The sequence below is a fragment of the Liolophura sinensis genome, chromosome 6 (assembly GCF_032854445.1).
Source record: "Liolophura sinensis isolate JHLJ2023 chromosome 6, CUHK_Ljap_v2, whole genome shotgun sequence".
Lineage (NCBI taxonomy): Eukaryota > Metazoa > Mollusca > Polyplacophora > Chitonida > Chitonidae > Liolophura > Liolophura sinensis.
In genome coordinates, this window is record NC_088300.1 from 28,745,004 (window position 1) to 28,762,898 (window position 17,895).

The 17,895-nt window shown below is 38.4% G+C and overlaps 2 protein-coding genes across 2 annotated transcripts; one reads left to right on the plus strand and one right to left on the minus strand.

The window, feature by feature from the left end:
- Positions 1-529: 529 nt before the first annotated feature.
- Positions 530-5,945, plus strand: LOC135467073 (uncharacterized). Its single transcript, XM_064744833.1, has one exon. It carries the CDS (start codon positions 530-532, stop codon positions 3,821-3,823), a length of 3,294 nt encoding a protein of 1,097 aa, XP_064600903.1. The 3' UTR covers positions 3,824-5,945.
- Positions 5,946-7,955: 2,010 nt separating this feature from the next.
- Positions 7,956-16,736, minus strand: LOC135468358 (protein BCCIP homolog). The gene is made up of 7 exons (XM_064746565.1): positions 16,586-16,736; positions 14,381-14,455; positions 13,291-13,371; positions 12,478-12,570; positions 11,620-11,804; positions 10,721-10,877; positions 7,956-10,092 (listed from the first exon to the last, which is right to left on the minus strand). The coding sequence occupies exons 1-7, from the start codon at positions 16,727-16,729 to the stop codon at positions 9,928-9,930; spliced, it is 900 nt and encodes a 299-aa protein (XP_064602635.1). The 5' UTR covers positions 16,730-16,736; the 3' UTR covers positions 7,956-9,927.
- Positions 16,737-17,895: the final 1,159 nt, after the last annotated feature.

Genomic DNA, 17,895 nt, shown 5'->3' on the forward strand with positions numbered 1-17,895 from the left:
ATGCGAACCTCTTCATTGCGTAATGATGTTTTTGTAAGTATGTTAATGAATGTATGTACTTGTATACCTTGTCTAAATGCCACACTAGACATGTTGTACGTAACTTCGTTTTATGGTCAAAAGCCGTGACTTCTTTATAGCTGAGTAATAGCTAGACGTGTTGTTGTAAATGTAGTTTGACTGGTTTTGTGTATATACATGTACATATTACGTGTATATATATTTAACCGTGTATGCTGTGCCCATTACGCTCTGCCCGTACGATTATGTTCTGTCTGTCAACCTAAGGCATGGCTATGGGTACTGTATACGGGTGAGTGTCAACAACAAGGGTTAAATTATATCCGGCAGAATTGACGTAAATGATGTGCTCAGTATCTCAATTTGATGCGTAGGAATATAATTATGGAAAATTGGGTGGTTTTCGAAAGTTAGGGCGCCTACTGTCACTTGATGCAATCCACTGCATGCATGAAGATACTCGTATGGAGTGCTTGAGCTCCTCACAGATTGCGACCGACACGTCAAAATGAGAACTGGGAGATGTGTTGGAGCTCTTCTTTTCTTGGTCTTACATCTTCAGTACGGGTTGACACTTAACTGTCCAGTCAGTCTGCAATGTGAATGCGGCGACCTCCCCCATGTGGACATTACATGTGACGTCTCTAAGCATGGACCACCCACGTTCAGCAACCGCTCACTCGGTATCCAGAGAAGCGTCACGGTTCTAGGAACCCATACGTTGTCCAACTTCTTTTTCAGGAATCTGCGCGTTCAAGCTGTTCGCCTGCATGGGCTTAACCTGACTTCTACTGGCTGTTCTCTGCTCTCAGGATTGCAGTCTACTTTATTAGAGCTTGATCTCAGTGACAATGCTTTACAGATTGTGCCGGCATGCACCCTAACAGGACTGACGAAACTTACGTCTCTAAATTTGTCCGAAAACCGGATTGTTACGCTTGCCCAAAATGACTTCCAAGAGGTTCCATCTTTAACTAGGTTAGATCTGAGTGGCAATAGCCTGTGTCAGCTGGATGGCTTACCGTTTGCAAGACTTGAGAATCTTGTGTTTCTCAGTTTATCGAAAAATTTATTAACGATTGAGTCTGAAACATCTGTCCCCATTGTGTTGAAAACTCTGGAAACTCTGGATTTATCTAGGAACCGCCTTACTCACTTCGGGAACAAGATCTTCATCATGCCTTCTCTGAAATATTTATACCTTGGAGATAATTTGCTGTCGATTTTTGCTTTGAGGAATGTTCGAAACGTTAGAGTGCTGTCTCTTCGAAAGAACAGACTGGAGAGCCTGTACGAACACGTTTTACGTGAGTACACAGGTTTAGAGGATTTTGATTTGTCGGAAAACTTGTTGGATTCTCTGCCTCCTTATATCTTGGCTCTGCCATATCTAAAGCGGTTATCCATGGCCAAAAACCAACTGACCTCTCTTGACCTTAAAGGAATTCCGGAACGCCAGAGGTTCTCTTTGCTGAACTTTTCTGATAATCTCGTCACATTTGTTAACAGCGGTACGATTCCTGCGTTTAGAGAGTTCACTTTGGACATGTCGGGTAACAAAATCACTAACTGGCCCAGTATCGCAATATCCTATGGTGGGAACGGAACTACTCAGATAACGATCAACTTGTCCAGGAATTTGTTACAACGTGCACCGTATTTCATGTATTTGCGAATGTCTGGGGAACGAAATATAGTTCACATTGACCTTTCGAACAACAAGATAACATCGTTTGAAAGCACATTGTTATTTACAACAATTCCGACAAGAAGACCAACGAGTGTTTTTTACAACATGAGGAACAATCTACTGGAAACCTTTCCATCCTGTTATATTGATTTCCTCGTGACTTTCAAAGTTCTAGACTTGTCATTCAACAGGCTTCAAGGCCTCCCGCCAGTTAGTTGTATTGGCTATGGAGTGAGGGAGTTGCTGCTAGACTATAACAATTTCACCAGACTGAAATGGACAGATTTGGTGAAAGGAAATTATCATGGGACGAAGCTGGAAAAAATTTCATTTGTGGGTAACCAGATTGCTGTGATTGACCTGGCTTCCGCTGCCCTATTGCCGCGGTCGTTGCGAGAGATTGATTTCAGTCAAAACCAGCTGAAGACGTTACCAGCCAGCGTGTTCGCGATGCCTTTTCTTCAGGTTTTGCGTTTGAAGGGGAACCCCCTTGACTGCGATTGTGCGCGGTTTCTTGGTCTTAGAACGTCTTTTTGCAGAACGGTTCTTGACGAGAGCAGGTGTTCCACTCCAGTACAAGACAGAGGCTATCTCCTGAAGTGTAGATGGCGTTCATGTAGTTCGAACTGCCATCTCTCAGAGTGTTCTTTAGATCACTTCGTGGAAGTTCGGGTAAACATTAGTCATTTCGAGTTGGGATTTACGTTAACCTGGGAGCTTTACGGGCCGGGAAAATGGTCTAAGGTTCGGGTGAATGTAACGGGTGTAGGGAGAGACACCCCTACGTCTATCCATTTACTCAACCCTGAGGATCGCAGTTATTCATTTGTGTATCCAAATCAGAGCCTCAGTCATGATATTTGTCTGGAGGCTCTGAATGACCATAGTCAGTCTCTAGGCAGACGCTGTTTCTACGATTATGCACCTGACGTCACGCCAGACGGTGGCAAGACTCCAGGGTTTTCCATGACGACTTGGGATACAGCCACACTGAACATCTCACCAGCGTCATCGCACAGAGTCTCGCGCTGGGACACCTCATCGCAAAGCCCACCCGTTCATACACCAGTGGATCATCTGAAGACTGGTCTTATTATCATCAGCATTATTTGTTTCATCAGCGTTGTTGTTGTTATAGTGGTATGTTATAGACGTTGCAAAAGCAAAGTTAATGCTCCGTCGAGTCGCCTGGGGCAGAGAAGAGAATTCCATGATGTTAGAACTCTCCGGAGCTTTCTTGAAAGAACATTTCCATGCTTTTCACGCAACAAAGACAATGCCCCTGGTAGGGAGTCTGTTGTGCTGAGTGATTTGTTACTGAATGATCCGGAACAATACCAAGTTTCACGCGGACAAACATATCAGGACGGAATTCACTTTGCCCAACCATTACTGCCTGTTCGGGAGTCTGCTGGAGATGAGGTGGACATCACAGAAGGAGCTGTCGTCCAAGGCGCCGAAGGATATCTATTTTCTCCTAGCGTGACCTCCAGCAAAGCAACCCCGTCAACCAAAGACAAGAAATATGATTCCAAGGGCACAGGAACAGGTGAGGGGCCAAATGATCAGAGACCGTGTAAAAACCTTTACGAAACCAACTTCAGCCTTCAGGTTCGCCTTGATGACAAGTGCAGTTCAGACGACAGTGACATTGACCACATCTACGAGGACACCTTGCCGATCGAGAACCATGTCAAGTCTAAACAGGACCATTTACAAGGTACAGGTAGTACTCATGACGTTGAGAGTAAGAACTGTAGCGAGTTAAGCAGCAGTGCCAAGCCAAGTGCTCTGGTCATGCCTGTGGTTAAGAATGTGCCAACCTGTGACAGTGTGTTAAGTTACTACGAGTGTCCAAGGAGTAGTCGAGTAGTCAAACAGTTGAATAAAAATGATCCAACACCAGACACCCATGCTGGGGAGCCAGTAACTTACAAAGCAGATGGAGTTGAGGAAGACGATCTGTCGCCGCCTTCTCCTCCTCCGAAAACCAAGAAAATTGTAATCGTAGACAATCCAACCTACGATATGGAGCCCGTGGTACTCACCAAAGGGTCTACGCACAGGGATATGACTGATAGTGAACAAAGTGCTGACGAAATTGAAGTATAACTCGAAAGTCATCTTTGTTACATTATTGACTGGTGCACCGTTGAATAGTTCACGATATTTGTGTAGCCGTTCCTATAGCGTGAAACGACCTGCATGTTGTCGAATCATTATTGACATCACTGTGCTATTTAAAGGTGGAGAAAACATGAAAATTACATAGAGTTCAGATGAAAGATGTGAAAAGTTAGTTGTGAATATGTCCTTCAATATTTCATTTGATTTTATTAAAGAGAAAAAAACACTTGAAAATAATTTTCGTATGTTGGGTATTTGGGACCACCTGTTGGTATATACAGTGTATTTATATTTTTAATATATTCATGAATACTATCATAACTCAGATGAAATGTACATGTTTAGATATAAACAACCTATTTACATTCATATAAATTTATTTGACACGCATCACATCCATATTGAGAACATTATTATTTAACGACGATAAATACCAAACTGTGGTCCCAAATACCGACCATACGAGAAAAAAAATATTTTTTATATCATTTTTATGATTTCTTCTCCTTTAAAGATCAGCGCAAATCCAATCGATTTTTTGCCATTATTTTACAATAGTCCAAATAATTACCTTTCATAAAATACCAGTCTCATCTGTGAACGTGTTACGGTTCAAGAATTCGTAAAATTTATAGCGCGGGTCGGTTTATTGCTTTTTCAAACTTTAGAATCATTATACCACACCAAATGGCACAGGTACAAGGAAGGTATTTTCTAAAAGGCAATAATTTGAGCTATCCTTGGCCAGTAGAAAAAAGTTGATTTGATAAACGAATATGGCTTTTTGCCAAATATCTCCGGTACCGTATAGCCTCTTTAAGCGCCAAGGAAAAAGTCGTCTTTGAACAATGATGTGGGGTGTTGGAATCAAGTCCCTCTATATTCAAGGTTTCCACTGTCGTAGGAAAACCTGAATATTAATGAATAAATGTTCACGCCATAGAGTCACAGATTTTGGAGAATGTCCTGAAAAAAGTCCGGGCATCTACATATGGCTATGTTGTTTGTATTATGACATTTACCTAGCTAGCTCGCATGAACAGTGCATTTGTATGTCTCTGTTATCCCAATCTGGCGGTGAAACCTCTGAGCTACATAGTTTAAAGGTGCAATATTAATCTTCATATTTTGACATATTTGGGTATAGAAATAGTTAACTATTGTCACATTTGGTCATGAAAAGTCACGAATGCTTGTTTTGAAACATCTGTGCAGACGTGCATGTGGATGAGTGTGACTGCGTGCCTTTTCTAAAGCTGCGTGTTGCACGAAATAAATTAGTTTGAATAAAACAGAAGTTTTATCTTCTTGGCCAATCAAGAATCCTGATTGCATCACATGTGTTAGAAGACTTAGAGAAAACTCATTGAAGCATAAGATTTGCGTACATCTTTATACTTGATTTTGGTCTCTTCCTAAAACTGAACATTCCTTAATTTAGTTGTAAGACCTATAGTCACAACTCGATGTGCCTGTCGTGATCTAGCCACAAGTCTAAGATACATGTAGTCCCTTGGCCTACCATGCGGGTTTTCACATCCACTGCTAAACCTGACTGAGAGAAAAACGTGTGGAACAGGGCAGAGCCGGGAGAACCCCCACGACCATACGCTGTATGGTAGACCGCAGAGTGAAGTTGGATATGAGCTGGACTTGAACTCACAGCGACCGCGTTGTTGAGAGGCTCCTGCGTCATTGTGCCGCTGTAACACGCTGAGCACTCGGCCACAGGTCACATACAAAGTAATAGCGAGAACCTGAGAATCTGACTTGATTGAATAACTGATTAGAGTTTAAAACCCCATATTTAGACGAAGGCGGTCAGTTCCTTTGGTACAGATAACTAGGCAGAGTGTCCCAAGTAAACCACACATTTCCTTGACGCACGGATATGATCATCGTGCAGTTTGTATACTATGTTGTTGGAAATGTGTGTTGATGTTTGGGTTGTATTTATATGCATGTAGATGTGAGAACCTCAGATAAGAGACTTCAATCACTAACCTGGAAATGTTAAGCTATATACACATCCATAACATACTAACGCCGCCACACTTTTTTCCTCACAGGAATGTATTTATATATGGAGAGAATGAGAATAAATTTGAAGGAGAAATTATGTTTTTTTTATGTGTGATGCTGATATAAACTTTATATATATATACTTAAACGTATATTTAAGGCCTACAGCCAGTACACCACGTAATACTGTAGAGGAGTGCCTTGTATATACACTCAAAAAATTAATCTCTTAATTTTAACAGAAAGTCTAACAAGAGTGACGTTAGAGTGTATTCTGCTATTGCAGCAGATTATTCCGTTAAACCTAACACACATATTCTGTTAATTCAACATAAAGATTCTATCAGGCGTACAGGATGTTACGTTGAACCCATGAAAGAATATGTATCCTCTCATCAATCAGACAACAGACTTTGTTAAAATTAAGGTTATTATTATTTTTTTTTTTTTGGAGTAATGTCTGCATGTCGTTAAAAAGTGGCCTACATCAGCAATTAGGCCACTTTATATATACATGTATATAGAAGCCTGTGAAGATTTTCGCCAACATATGCAGGGCTTCGCCAAATGTACATAACACAAGTATCAACTACATATGTATATCAGATAGGCAAATATAATAAATATGTGTTTGACGTGATTGTCAAAGTTGGTGTCGGAATATAATCGGCAGGAAGTGGACAATTGCAATTTCCTCTGCCACAATCGACATACGTGAGTTTACATTTGGGTGTGAGACTTACAGTCACGAGGGGGAGGGGGGCACAAATAAGAAATAGAACACAGATAATATACACATCTACATACAAATAGACTTCCCCATGCATGTGTTTATACATACAAATTACGTACCGTACATATGGTGCATGTAGGCCTGCGCCTGTATTTTAATGCGGCGGGCCGATGTTGGGCAGTTAAGATGCTTTACAGTTTGACCTACAACCTGTATAAGAATCCGCGAGGTGTTGGTCCAATCCAGCCTCGTATGTGTGAACTTTTAAAGATTTTACCCCCACTGTTATTGTCCATGACAATAAACGATTGACAGTGCTCTTATATGGTCGTCAAGATTCGTTTGAGATCACTTGCGGATAAAAATCACTCACATGTTGGAAAGTGCGTCAAACATGATTTGCCAAAGGCCGGCGAGTGGTCCACACGCGCCGCGGTTTTTTACTTCACTTCACTTCATGAAAAGTGCCCCCCACTTTAAGCTGAACACGATGGCAAGCGACAAGAACGGAATGCGAATTCGACACTCAGGGACACTGGCAGGTTGGTGTAGATCTAAACCTAATTAAATCATTAACTCCATTATTAGATCCACACTGCATAATTCATTTCTGTTTACATAAATGTCCACTAATAACCCTGCAGGTATAGCGGCTATAACTAACATGCCATTCGTAATGGGAGGCCAGATTATCCGTTATTATACATACATATGACTACGTCACGATGACACATCTCTCAATTCCGAACTACTTGTATATTTCACATCTTTGCCGCACTATAAAAACCGACCTATTTCATGCACTGCTTAGTGTCGAAGCAGCTATTGGTCTACCCTATAGTTCAGCATCTGTATTCTTACAGGGTTATACAAGGTTAAATATTATGTCAGTTTCTTGCTTCAGAGGCTGGACGGCATGGCGGGGATCAGAGCAAACAAGACTTCTCATCCAGAAGTTGCTCTTGATTTATTTATTTATTTGTTTGATTGGTGTTTTACACCGTACTCGAGAATATTTTCATTTATACAATGGCGGCCAGCATTATGGTGGGAGGAAACCAGGCAGAGCCCGGGAAGAAACCATAACCATCTGCAGGTTGTTGGCAGGCCTTCCCACGTACGGCCGGAGAGGAAGCCAGTATGAGCTGGACTTGAACTCACAGCGACCGCATTGGTTAGAGGTTTCTGGGTCACTACGCTGCGCTAGCGCGCTAACCGACTGAGCCAAGTTGCTCTTGAAACTGTATTGTTGAATCATTGATGGTAAAATGTAGTATAATTTAATTTATTTGCCATTTCACTGCTTGGTATCTGATGTACACATCTGATCATCTTTGTTCCCCGCTGGATGCTGTTTTCGAAGTATAAGACACGGCTACAAATGTATAAAATTTCTACCACTAAAACATAGACTTTGTCTTTGAAATGTACTGCCTTTGGTTACCAACCTAAATGCTGCACCAACACTCCTAAAACCAACTTGACAGTCAGTTGTGACGAGTAATGGGTAGCGTGTATATAACTGCCCAGATAATCATCACAACGCACGAAGACAGGGGCCCTCTGTTTTGAGAAGTGCCTATTCAGTTACCAACCACACACTGAACACCCGCGACAAGTTGTAGACAATTACATATTTAGACTATGGGTGAACTAAATTAAATTACGAAACAAAAAAAAAATCTTAGACCATTTCAGAAACCGCCAACAATTTAATAGTGAATTAGGCCGCCAGTGTAAACATGACTGTATCTTGTAGACATTTGTGTATTTTGTAGACATTAGTGCATTTTGTAGACATTAGTGTACCAGAGTTATCTACATGAAATATACACCCAAACACCAAATCTAGACAGACAATGACTGATAGTTCCATTGAGTGTACAAGTGTTATCTTTCCCTAAAAATCAATGTATGTTGAAAGATCTAAAGGAGTAACAAAATACCCTTATCATGTAAAATAAAAATGAATCTATTAAAACATTGTTTGAGGTTATAAAATGATGAAAAAGAATCAACAGTTAATAAGAAGCATATACAACTAATAATGTCAAATTAAAAAAAAATTACAACTAGGCCTATCTGATAGGTACATTTCACTCTTTTCCTAAAAATAAAACCTTCAAGTGTTAAAACATGGGGTGTTAAAAACAAAACTTACACCTAACTCAAAATCTGTACAGGCTTTTTATAGTTTACCATGAAGCATACTTGCACTGACACCTATTAAACTTAACATCTGTAAAAGCACTGACAGTTATGGCATGGGCAAGCTGAGTCTCTTAAATTACTGTGGGCTAATGTACAGCATTACATAGTGGCAGTATTAACTAATCATGACATGGCATTGCAATTATTTGCAGTACCATGTTGTATTCATTTACCCATATTCTTATAACATGGCATATGAGCATAGTCTATTTAAGTGGGCCACATTACTGCAAACTGAACTTTGTCTTTTGGTAGCACATCACTTGTAGGTGATAAATATAATTAGTTTATTAAAATTAAAGTACTTCCCAACTGCAGTTCAGAGTCAATAACTTAGAAACACTGTACCTGAATTCATGTTGGCAAAATACATCAGCTAAAGCTGGTATATGCAATTACTTGTACATGCAACTGGCTAACGTAAATACACTGTGACAGAACAAAATCCGCATATGCAATTGCAGAAATTATCTTTAAAACCAAGTGTTGAGTTGTACATGAAGCTCGGTTATGTCACAGACAATATAAAAGCAGTCCCTAAACAATCTAGGTCACTGACCACAAATGACTGGCACAGTTCATTGATTTTTCCAGTTGACGGCTGATATTTGATGCAGCCTTATCGTTCAGTGCCATTTTATCCATTGGGATCGAGGCTAGAAAATTTATTTGTACTTGAACATGTTAAGACATGCCTTGAACATGAAATTGATGCTCTAAGATTTTTCTGATGATGAGTTATTGCAATAAATTTAGCATTTACACTTCAGAGTATAGTCAGTTCCAATGGCCTTCACAGTTCATGATGTTGTCAGACAGCCTTTAGTGTTCACAGTAAAGTTTGTTGACCCTTGAAGTGAACAGTTTAGTCACTTGAATATTATAGTTCATGGTATTATCAGTTTGACTTTTCTGGTGCACAGTTTAGTAAATATGACTTTACAGTCAACAGTGAACTCAGTTCAGTCAGTTGGCCTTTGAAGTGCACAGTTTAGCCATTTGGCCTTTACAGTTCACAGTTCAGTCCTATGGCCTTTACAGTTCACAGTTAAATCTTATGGCCTTTACAGTTCACAGTTAAGTCCTCTGGCCATTTCAGTTCACAGTTGATTCAGTTTTCACATTATTGCAGTTCTGCCTCTAGTTCTGTGATAAACTGGTCTAGTTTGTCGGCTGTAAAGACCAATACGGAGCGTAACGCTTCCATGTCCTCGTCAGCATCCCAACCCCCTTCCACAACTCCGTCACGCTCATGGGACACAGAATAGTCAAACATCACGCTGGTGTGCTGCAAACAGCAGAATGTACATTTGTAACATAAACAGTGATTGGTCCAGCAACCACTGCTTAACGATTTGCCTGTACACAAGGAATGTGTAAATAGGAATGATGTTAGCATTCCAACTTTAGAGTCAATTAACCGTAATCATTCTTCATCAACCTTGGTGTTACCAGTTGTGAATGGAGTTCAATGAACCATTTCAGGATTGTTTATTTATTTTTTCGGATTGCTGTTTAACATCATATTTCACTTACATATTATGTCCACCAGTTTTATTGGTGGAGGACGCTAGAGAACCTGGAGAAAACCACTGGCCTTTGGCAGGTTACTAACTCATGCGTGACATATGCCATGGTAGTGAAAGGCTAGTGATCTTCAGCAAATTTCATCCAAGGCCACATGAAGACAGCAATAACTTTCTAAGTATTGGATTTAAACGACTTCTTGCACATGCGATCTAGTGATCACCTTATAATAAGTCATAACCTTCTTCCCATAACGAGATTAATAACAGTCTAGGTGAGGAAATTATGGAGTTCCTCACTAATCAATCAAACAAATAAGTAAATCACCAAGATGGGTGGAATAATACCAGTTATCTTCAATGATAGAATTCAAACTACACCATGCTCACCTTCTTTAAAAACTCTTCTTCTTGGTTTGTGAACAATATCTCAGTGTCTACAGCCCTGCCTTTCTTTGTGAGCTTTTGCTTGTAAGCTTTTGATATCATTAAATACCAATCAAATTTGTATTTCATGTTCTTCTTGCAAGCACTTTCCATTTCTTTTCTGAAACATGTCACATGGTTTATTTCAATATTATAGCCAAGTTCATTTACCTACTAAAACTGTTACACAATAAAAACACTGTAAAAACATTTATACATGTATAGCTGTGATACATTACAGGTGGTTCTGTCTTAATTTCTCAAGATAAGTGTATTGACTGCTTAGGATAAATTTTAAGTATGTATAAAATGATGTAAGTGTTTCCAAATCTCAACATACGCCCATCAACCTTGGCAGAATGAGTAAAGGACAAAGCCATGAATGGGAATTGGTTCTCATGAATGAAATATACAAGATTTGTCACATTTCTCTATCTGAAGGGAAACAAGAACGATTCCACAAAGCCAGTTTTGACTGGCAACATTTGAAACAAGATTTCAGAGCTTTTTTTCAAGCCATGTAAATTAAAATCAAAAAAAATTTTGAACACCTCCTCAATGCTATCTTAAGACGCATGTGAGAAAATTCCAACTTCTAACACCAAAAACTAAACACTGTGACAATGTTTAACATTTTGTTGCAAATGTCTTTGTGGACTCAGACCATGTTCTTCAAATACCCTAATGACAAAAAAAAACAAAAAAAAAAACGATCCACTGAATTTTAATAGGTTTCTTTTCTGGATGATAAAGAAATTTGAATCTGATTTAATGGTAACATGACCAGTCATTACTAACAGGCATATAAATAAGGTAAACAAAAATGAGGAGATATACCCTATTTTTTCTTAATTCTGTCTTACCTTAGGCTTTTAAACATGGGCAATGACAGCTGGGGAGGGATGTTTATAAATCTCTCGTTGATCACAAAGCCAACTTGCTTGTCCTCATCATCCAATATTGATTTCAGTCTGTCAGTCTGTTTTGGCGAGACTTCCTGACATTTACCCATAAGCATGCTCTTTAATTGTTTGACACACTCCAATTCCTATAAAGAAAAAAAAGCATTAACAACTGGTAAAATAGCCTATGTATAATTAGCGCCTCAGGAAAGTTTGGCCGCCAAAACAACTTTTCTAATATCCACAAAAACTGAACTTCATGGATAAATTGATGTACTCCTGACAATAACGACTGAAAATAACTCTGAACTGTCAACTTGTTTAATTTACTAATAAAGAAGATATTCAAGACCTTAAAATTACATTTGGGACTAAAGCCGACAATATTTTAGTCAAGCAGAGATTTGTTTATTTATTTATTTGATTGGCGTTTTACACCGTACTCAAGAATATTTCACTTACCCAACAGCAGCCAGCATTGTGTTGGGAGGAAACCCGGCAGAACCCAGGGGAAACCCATGATCATCCGCAAGTTGTTGACAGACCTTCCCCCATACGATAGGAGAGGAAGCCAGCATGGGCTGGACTTGAGCTCAAAATGACAGCATTGGTGGGAGGCTCCAAGGTCATTGTTGGGTGTTTGTGTGCTAACCTCATCAGCCACGGAGGACACCAGAGATTTGTATTTCATCTCTTTTCATAATTGTGATATATTGAAAAAGCAGGGGTATATCATCTAGTTAAATTTTATTTGTATATTAAAAAGAAAATGGAGGCATGAGACAGGTTTGAACTCTCAACCTCATAGCCTGCACCAACCTTTCTTGAAGTTAAGTTAATGACAGAGGTAATTCCAAACACAGGATCATCATCGTCACTGTCTCCTTCATCATCTTCAGGAATGTCACTTTGCTGTAATGCAGGAAATCAATGCAGAGAGTGGTATTTACATTAGATTTATTTATTTATCTGAGTTTTATAACGCAATCAAAGAATATTTCACTTCCACTTATGTCCAGTATTATAGTGGGAGCAAAGCAGGCAGAGCCCCGGGCAAACCCAAGCCATTCGCAGGTTGCTGACATGCCTTCCAACATACGACCCATGAAGACACCTGCATCAGCTGGACTTGAACTCACAGTGATTGCAGTGGTGAGAGGTCACTGTGCTGCTTCAACATGCTAACTTCTAGGCCACAGAGGCCCTTATTGACGTTAGATGCTTTGTTGCACAAGTGCTTTCCCTGAAACCAATTATCACTTCAATAACCAGTCTTTTTCGTACTTCATGTAAGAATCTTGCTAAACCAGTTTGGCAAAATGAGCTTTCGCATGAACTATATGCCTCCGAATATTAAAAAAAAAAAAAATCCTACAGCCAGATAAAAAGTAAATGAGTGAGTGCATGGGGTTTAACGTCGTACTTAATTTTTCAGTAATATGACGACGAAGGAATCATTAGAGTGCATATAATGTGCCTCCTTGTCGCAGGATGGATTTCCACCGCTCTTTTATCTACCGCTGCTTCAATGAGATGACTTACCGAAGGCTGTATATTACAGTATAATATACTGTATATTACAGTATACGTTGTCTGAGAAATGCAAGATACAACAGACTTCAAGCTTCTTACCTTGACAATACTACCTATGTAGTTTTGTGACAGCAATGTGTCTGTCATCTCAGAGAGATTTATGTTGGCCTTGAGAAATAACTGAAAATACACCAAGTAAAGAGAATTAACTTATTTCTAAGCCAAGATAAAAATGTTATTATGATTATGACAACATTAACAATGTAGAATTACCAGTATTAAAAGTGAGCAACTCATACTGAAAGTAGCTGGGGCTAAACTAAAGACAACTGGACAACTTACAAATTTATTGGTAAGACAGCTGTGTCAGAACAGTAGAATAAAGATCATGTCTATTCAACAAAGAAACTAGCAACATCACATATATTTCTAGAAGACCATTAATTAAACACTATCCAAGAAAACAGTTAAAATAGTTAATGATAATAATAATGTGCATTTGAAACACTGGATTCTTTTCTGGTCACATTAAGACAAGTTGCATCACATGATCAAGCTATTCCCACTCATACTAGTGCCACACAAAGACTGGTACATTTCTGCATTCCAAATGCATGTACACATTATTCTGTTAAAGAATATGTTTGCCAGGCAGGCCCTGAAATGGATTAATCATTATTTCAAAAAAACATGTGAAGATGACATCACTGATACCCAATGGATCCCCCAAGAACATGACAGACCATTGTAAAATTTGATGTCTTCAAATCATTTTGGGTTGAAAAACTGTAATAAAGAAATAGGTCAATTTTCTGGTGGAGCCAGGGTCATATCTAGAAGTACACTGAAGTTTCTGATCCCACACATTAATAGTGACATTGTGACTATGCGTAAAGAAATTTTAAAAATTGCAACTCAAAATGATGATTTCTAAGAGCTTTAAAGTCTGTGAATGAGAGAAATTTATATGACAACTTAACTTTATATTGGTAAATCATCATATTTTACTTGTTTCTAATACAGCTTGTTTAGGTTGAGCAGCCAAAGGTTTGGAAGCCCAAACATTTTCCACAACGAAATGTGACTTTAGAATCTAGATGTGGCCCTAGGAGCTATTCAATGCATTTTCTTCAGACACATAGTTTACTTAGTGTTGATACCTTTAACCATTAACTGCACTGTCACATACCTGCTGCAAGAGACTTTTAATACCATGAAAGTCTGAACCTTCAGGTCTTCTGGCTTCAAACTCCACCTGTACTTCCTGGGGGAAGAAAAAAAGATGAATATTCCCTAACAATTCCTACAGCAACATAAGTAATACATTTAATTCATAAAAGTACTGTACTGATTATTTTTAAATGATACAAAGCTGAAGATGAAACACTTGTTTTTATTTCTTAATGCCGAGTACATGAAAGTGGTTCAACATATAAAAGCACAAAAAAGCTTCTCAGCTTTCTTCTTGGGGCATAAAAACGGCTTTAAACTATGGTTTTCCTATTTACGACCCTAGGGGTCAATCCAGAAATTAAGTAGTGTGATGTGGTGACAAGGGTAAAAGTTGTCAAAACAATTTTACTGGAGAAATCAATGCATGCTGACGAGTCATTAGGTGCATGTACATATACTGTGTCTTCTTGTGGCAGGGCAAGTCCATGCCACCAAAGCGCTGCCGCCAATGAAGTATCAGGCCGAAGACACCAGAGATGACACCCCACCCAGTCACATTATACTGACACCAAGCCGACCAGTCATGTTTCTTTGCTCTAACCTCTCAGTGCTAAGTGCCAAGCGAGCTAGCAACAAGTACCATTTTTAAAGTGTTTGGTATGGCCCAACCTGGACTTTGTTGGTGGAAGAGATCTAAGAGGGAGTGCTAAATTGGTTTGGCATTCCTTGTGTGTTCGTTGATGATATCATTTCTGAAAATTTCTGACCTTGAAAAATATGCACGAAATTGAGGGGTTAGTAAAAAATATAAAATACGCCTCAAAAATGATTTTGTTTCTCATTTCTTTCTGGTATGTCTTTTTTTATTTTCCTCAAAACCATACTCTTCATTTTAATGTATCTTTTCATTTATCTCTTAAGCTTTGTGGAATTGGCTCAGGACTACAGAACAGTCTTTCACTGTAAAGAGCAGGCCTTTATTTTCCTAATTCTTTAACAGAATCTAAACGGATTTGCGGGAATTCACCAGAATCTAGGTAAATTCTTGTACCACAAAGTCTGCAGTTACTCCAAGTGAAAGTTTTAATATGTGGTTTATCAAACCTAAACAGTTTTGGGGATTCCAGGTGACTTAAATATCACTATATTTCATTATTTGTCTGTTAGTTTATGATAAATCATAGTGCAATATAGGATGAAACCAACACTTAGGCGTTTAATTCCAAAATTCTGACTAGTTTACAATTTATTTTGATCTCTGCATGTTTGTCAGAATAGAGGTTCTAATGTTTGTATATTTTGAAAACTATCATTGTGACAACAACTCCCATCAAACAAAAGGCTCATTAGGGCAATGTTTATGGTCGTACGTTCACTTGTTGAGAGGACGAATAGTTATGAACTGGAAATTTGAGATGAAATGGTCACTTTGAAAATTGTTTTGTGGCTTTTTTACAGGAATCCAAGCAGATTCCCGTAAATTTGGTTTACATGAGTCATAGCAACAATCATATTCCCATCAAAAGTAAAGCCCTGAAGAGGCAATAAAACTGGCAGCACAGTACATTGTGAGATTAGAGAACTAAAATATAAATGTATTGTACAAAGAAAAATATTTCTTTGATCCCTTAATCTCATTAGTATACCATGTTGAAGGTTCTGATGCTCCGATACAATGAACGACTGTTTATTCTAACAACCATACAGACTATTTATTCTAACCATTGTCAATGTCTATGGATTACCTGCTGCTGTCAGCCCCCTCTTTTGCCAACCTCACAACCCTCTACATCTAACACACTTTTCACTTGCTATGTCCACCAAATCATTTCTCAATCTTCTATTGTGTTTTAGCTCCGTGTGTAACTTTTAACGTATCATGAAGATGACAAATATTGTCGAAATATTAAAACGTCATATCTACAACTTCTCAGTTTTTTTCGGAGTATCTATACTTTTGCACTATATGGATCAACAAAATATCGGTACACCAGAAAATTCTTTCTGTTACAACTTACAGTATAAGAGGGGAATAACACTAACAGGGATGTGTACATAACGGTGGGGGTGTGAAACTTTTGTAAAGAAAGGCAGCTAACTATGTTTTCAGAATTGTACTATTGCACAACACACTACAACAACAACGAAGCGGTTATTCCAGTCAACATAAATACATCTTCCATTGTTTCTGCTTAAAACTGTTTTATGTGGTGTATCCTACCTCATTCATTGGCGTTTCCTCTTCACTTTCATCTGACTGCATTTCATCTTCATTTTCGTCGCCGAGAATATCATCTTCGGACATATCCACATTTTCCGTTACACGTTTCTTTGAGGGCGCCGCCATGTTTGTTGTGGCGCGCATGTGGGTGGTATTATGATATTGACAGTCCTTGTGAAAGCCCGCCGCGATGGACAGCGGTTATAAAATGTTATTATGAAATGTTAAATATCTGAAACTAAATAAAACCGGAGCGACAGCATTCAAATCCATATTTGATAAATTGCTGTATATAGTGGTGAAACATACACGATCGATTATTATAAGTACGGAATCCACTTTTTTCAACAGTGAAAAGTTTATATTGTAAAATTCATTTTTCAAACTGTAAAATTTTAAAAAATGACGTTTTCAAATTTTGTTTTCCCTTGAAGGCAGAATGCAAAATTGAAAAGTGACCACATCATAGTCTGCTTACCGGTATAATATATACTGATGTTTCAGCTGGGGTTTATTAGCGCCTGCTATAGCCACGCAGATCGATTGACTTTAAAATGATAGGTTAATACATGATGGATCTGAAAACACGAGATATAGGTATACATGTATATTCAGTTGGTCTACATGCTCAAGTAAATTAACCTTACAGGCTGAAGGGCTTGCTGGCAATAGACATACCTACTTTATGTTTCGGTACACTATATGCTAGGCCTACATATATTAATGTCATGATAAAGATATAGGCATACACGTCTATAATGTTGCTTCTGAATTTCAGCACATGCAAATAAACACATAATTAAAACATAATAAAAATAAATCATAAAACAAAATCTACGAATAGCTATTTAACCCAATTCATTATTATAGTTGGCAACATTGACAGTGGTTAGACCAATCAGTACTTATATCTAGGATACATATAAAACAATAATAAAATGTTCATACTTTGTTATTCATTTACTGGTATCCGATTGGTGTTTTATGCCGCACTCAAGAATATTTCACTTATACCAGAACTCCACATAATGGACTTCTACTTCTACTTATTCACTTACTTCTGGTACACCTTTTCCACGCACTGCTGGAGAAGAAGCAAGCGTTATTTTTGCATCATTTGATAAAATTTAATTTTGGTTTTTTGATAATTCAATATATAATTAATTAGCCGAATTCATTATTATAGTTGGCAACAGGGATAGCAGCTATGCCAATCAGTAAGCTACTTATATCTGGGATACATATAAAATCTTAATTACAATAATAAAACGTTCGTACTCTATATTATTTAGGCATATCATACTTATGAT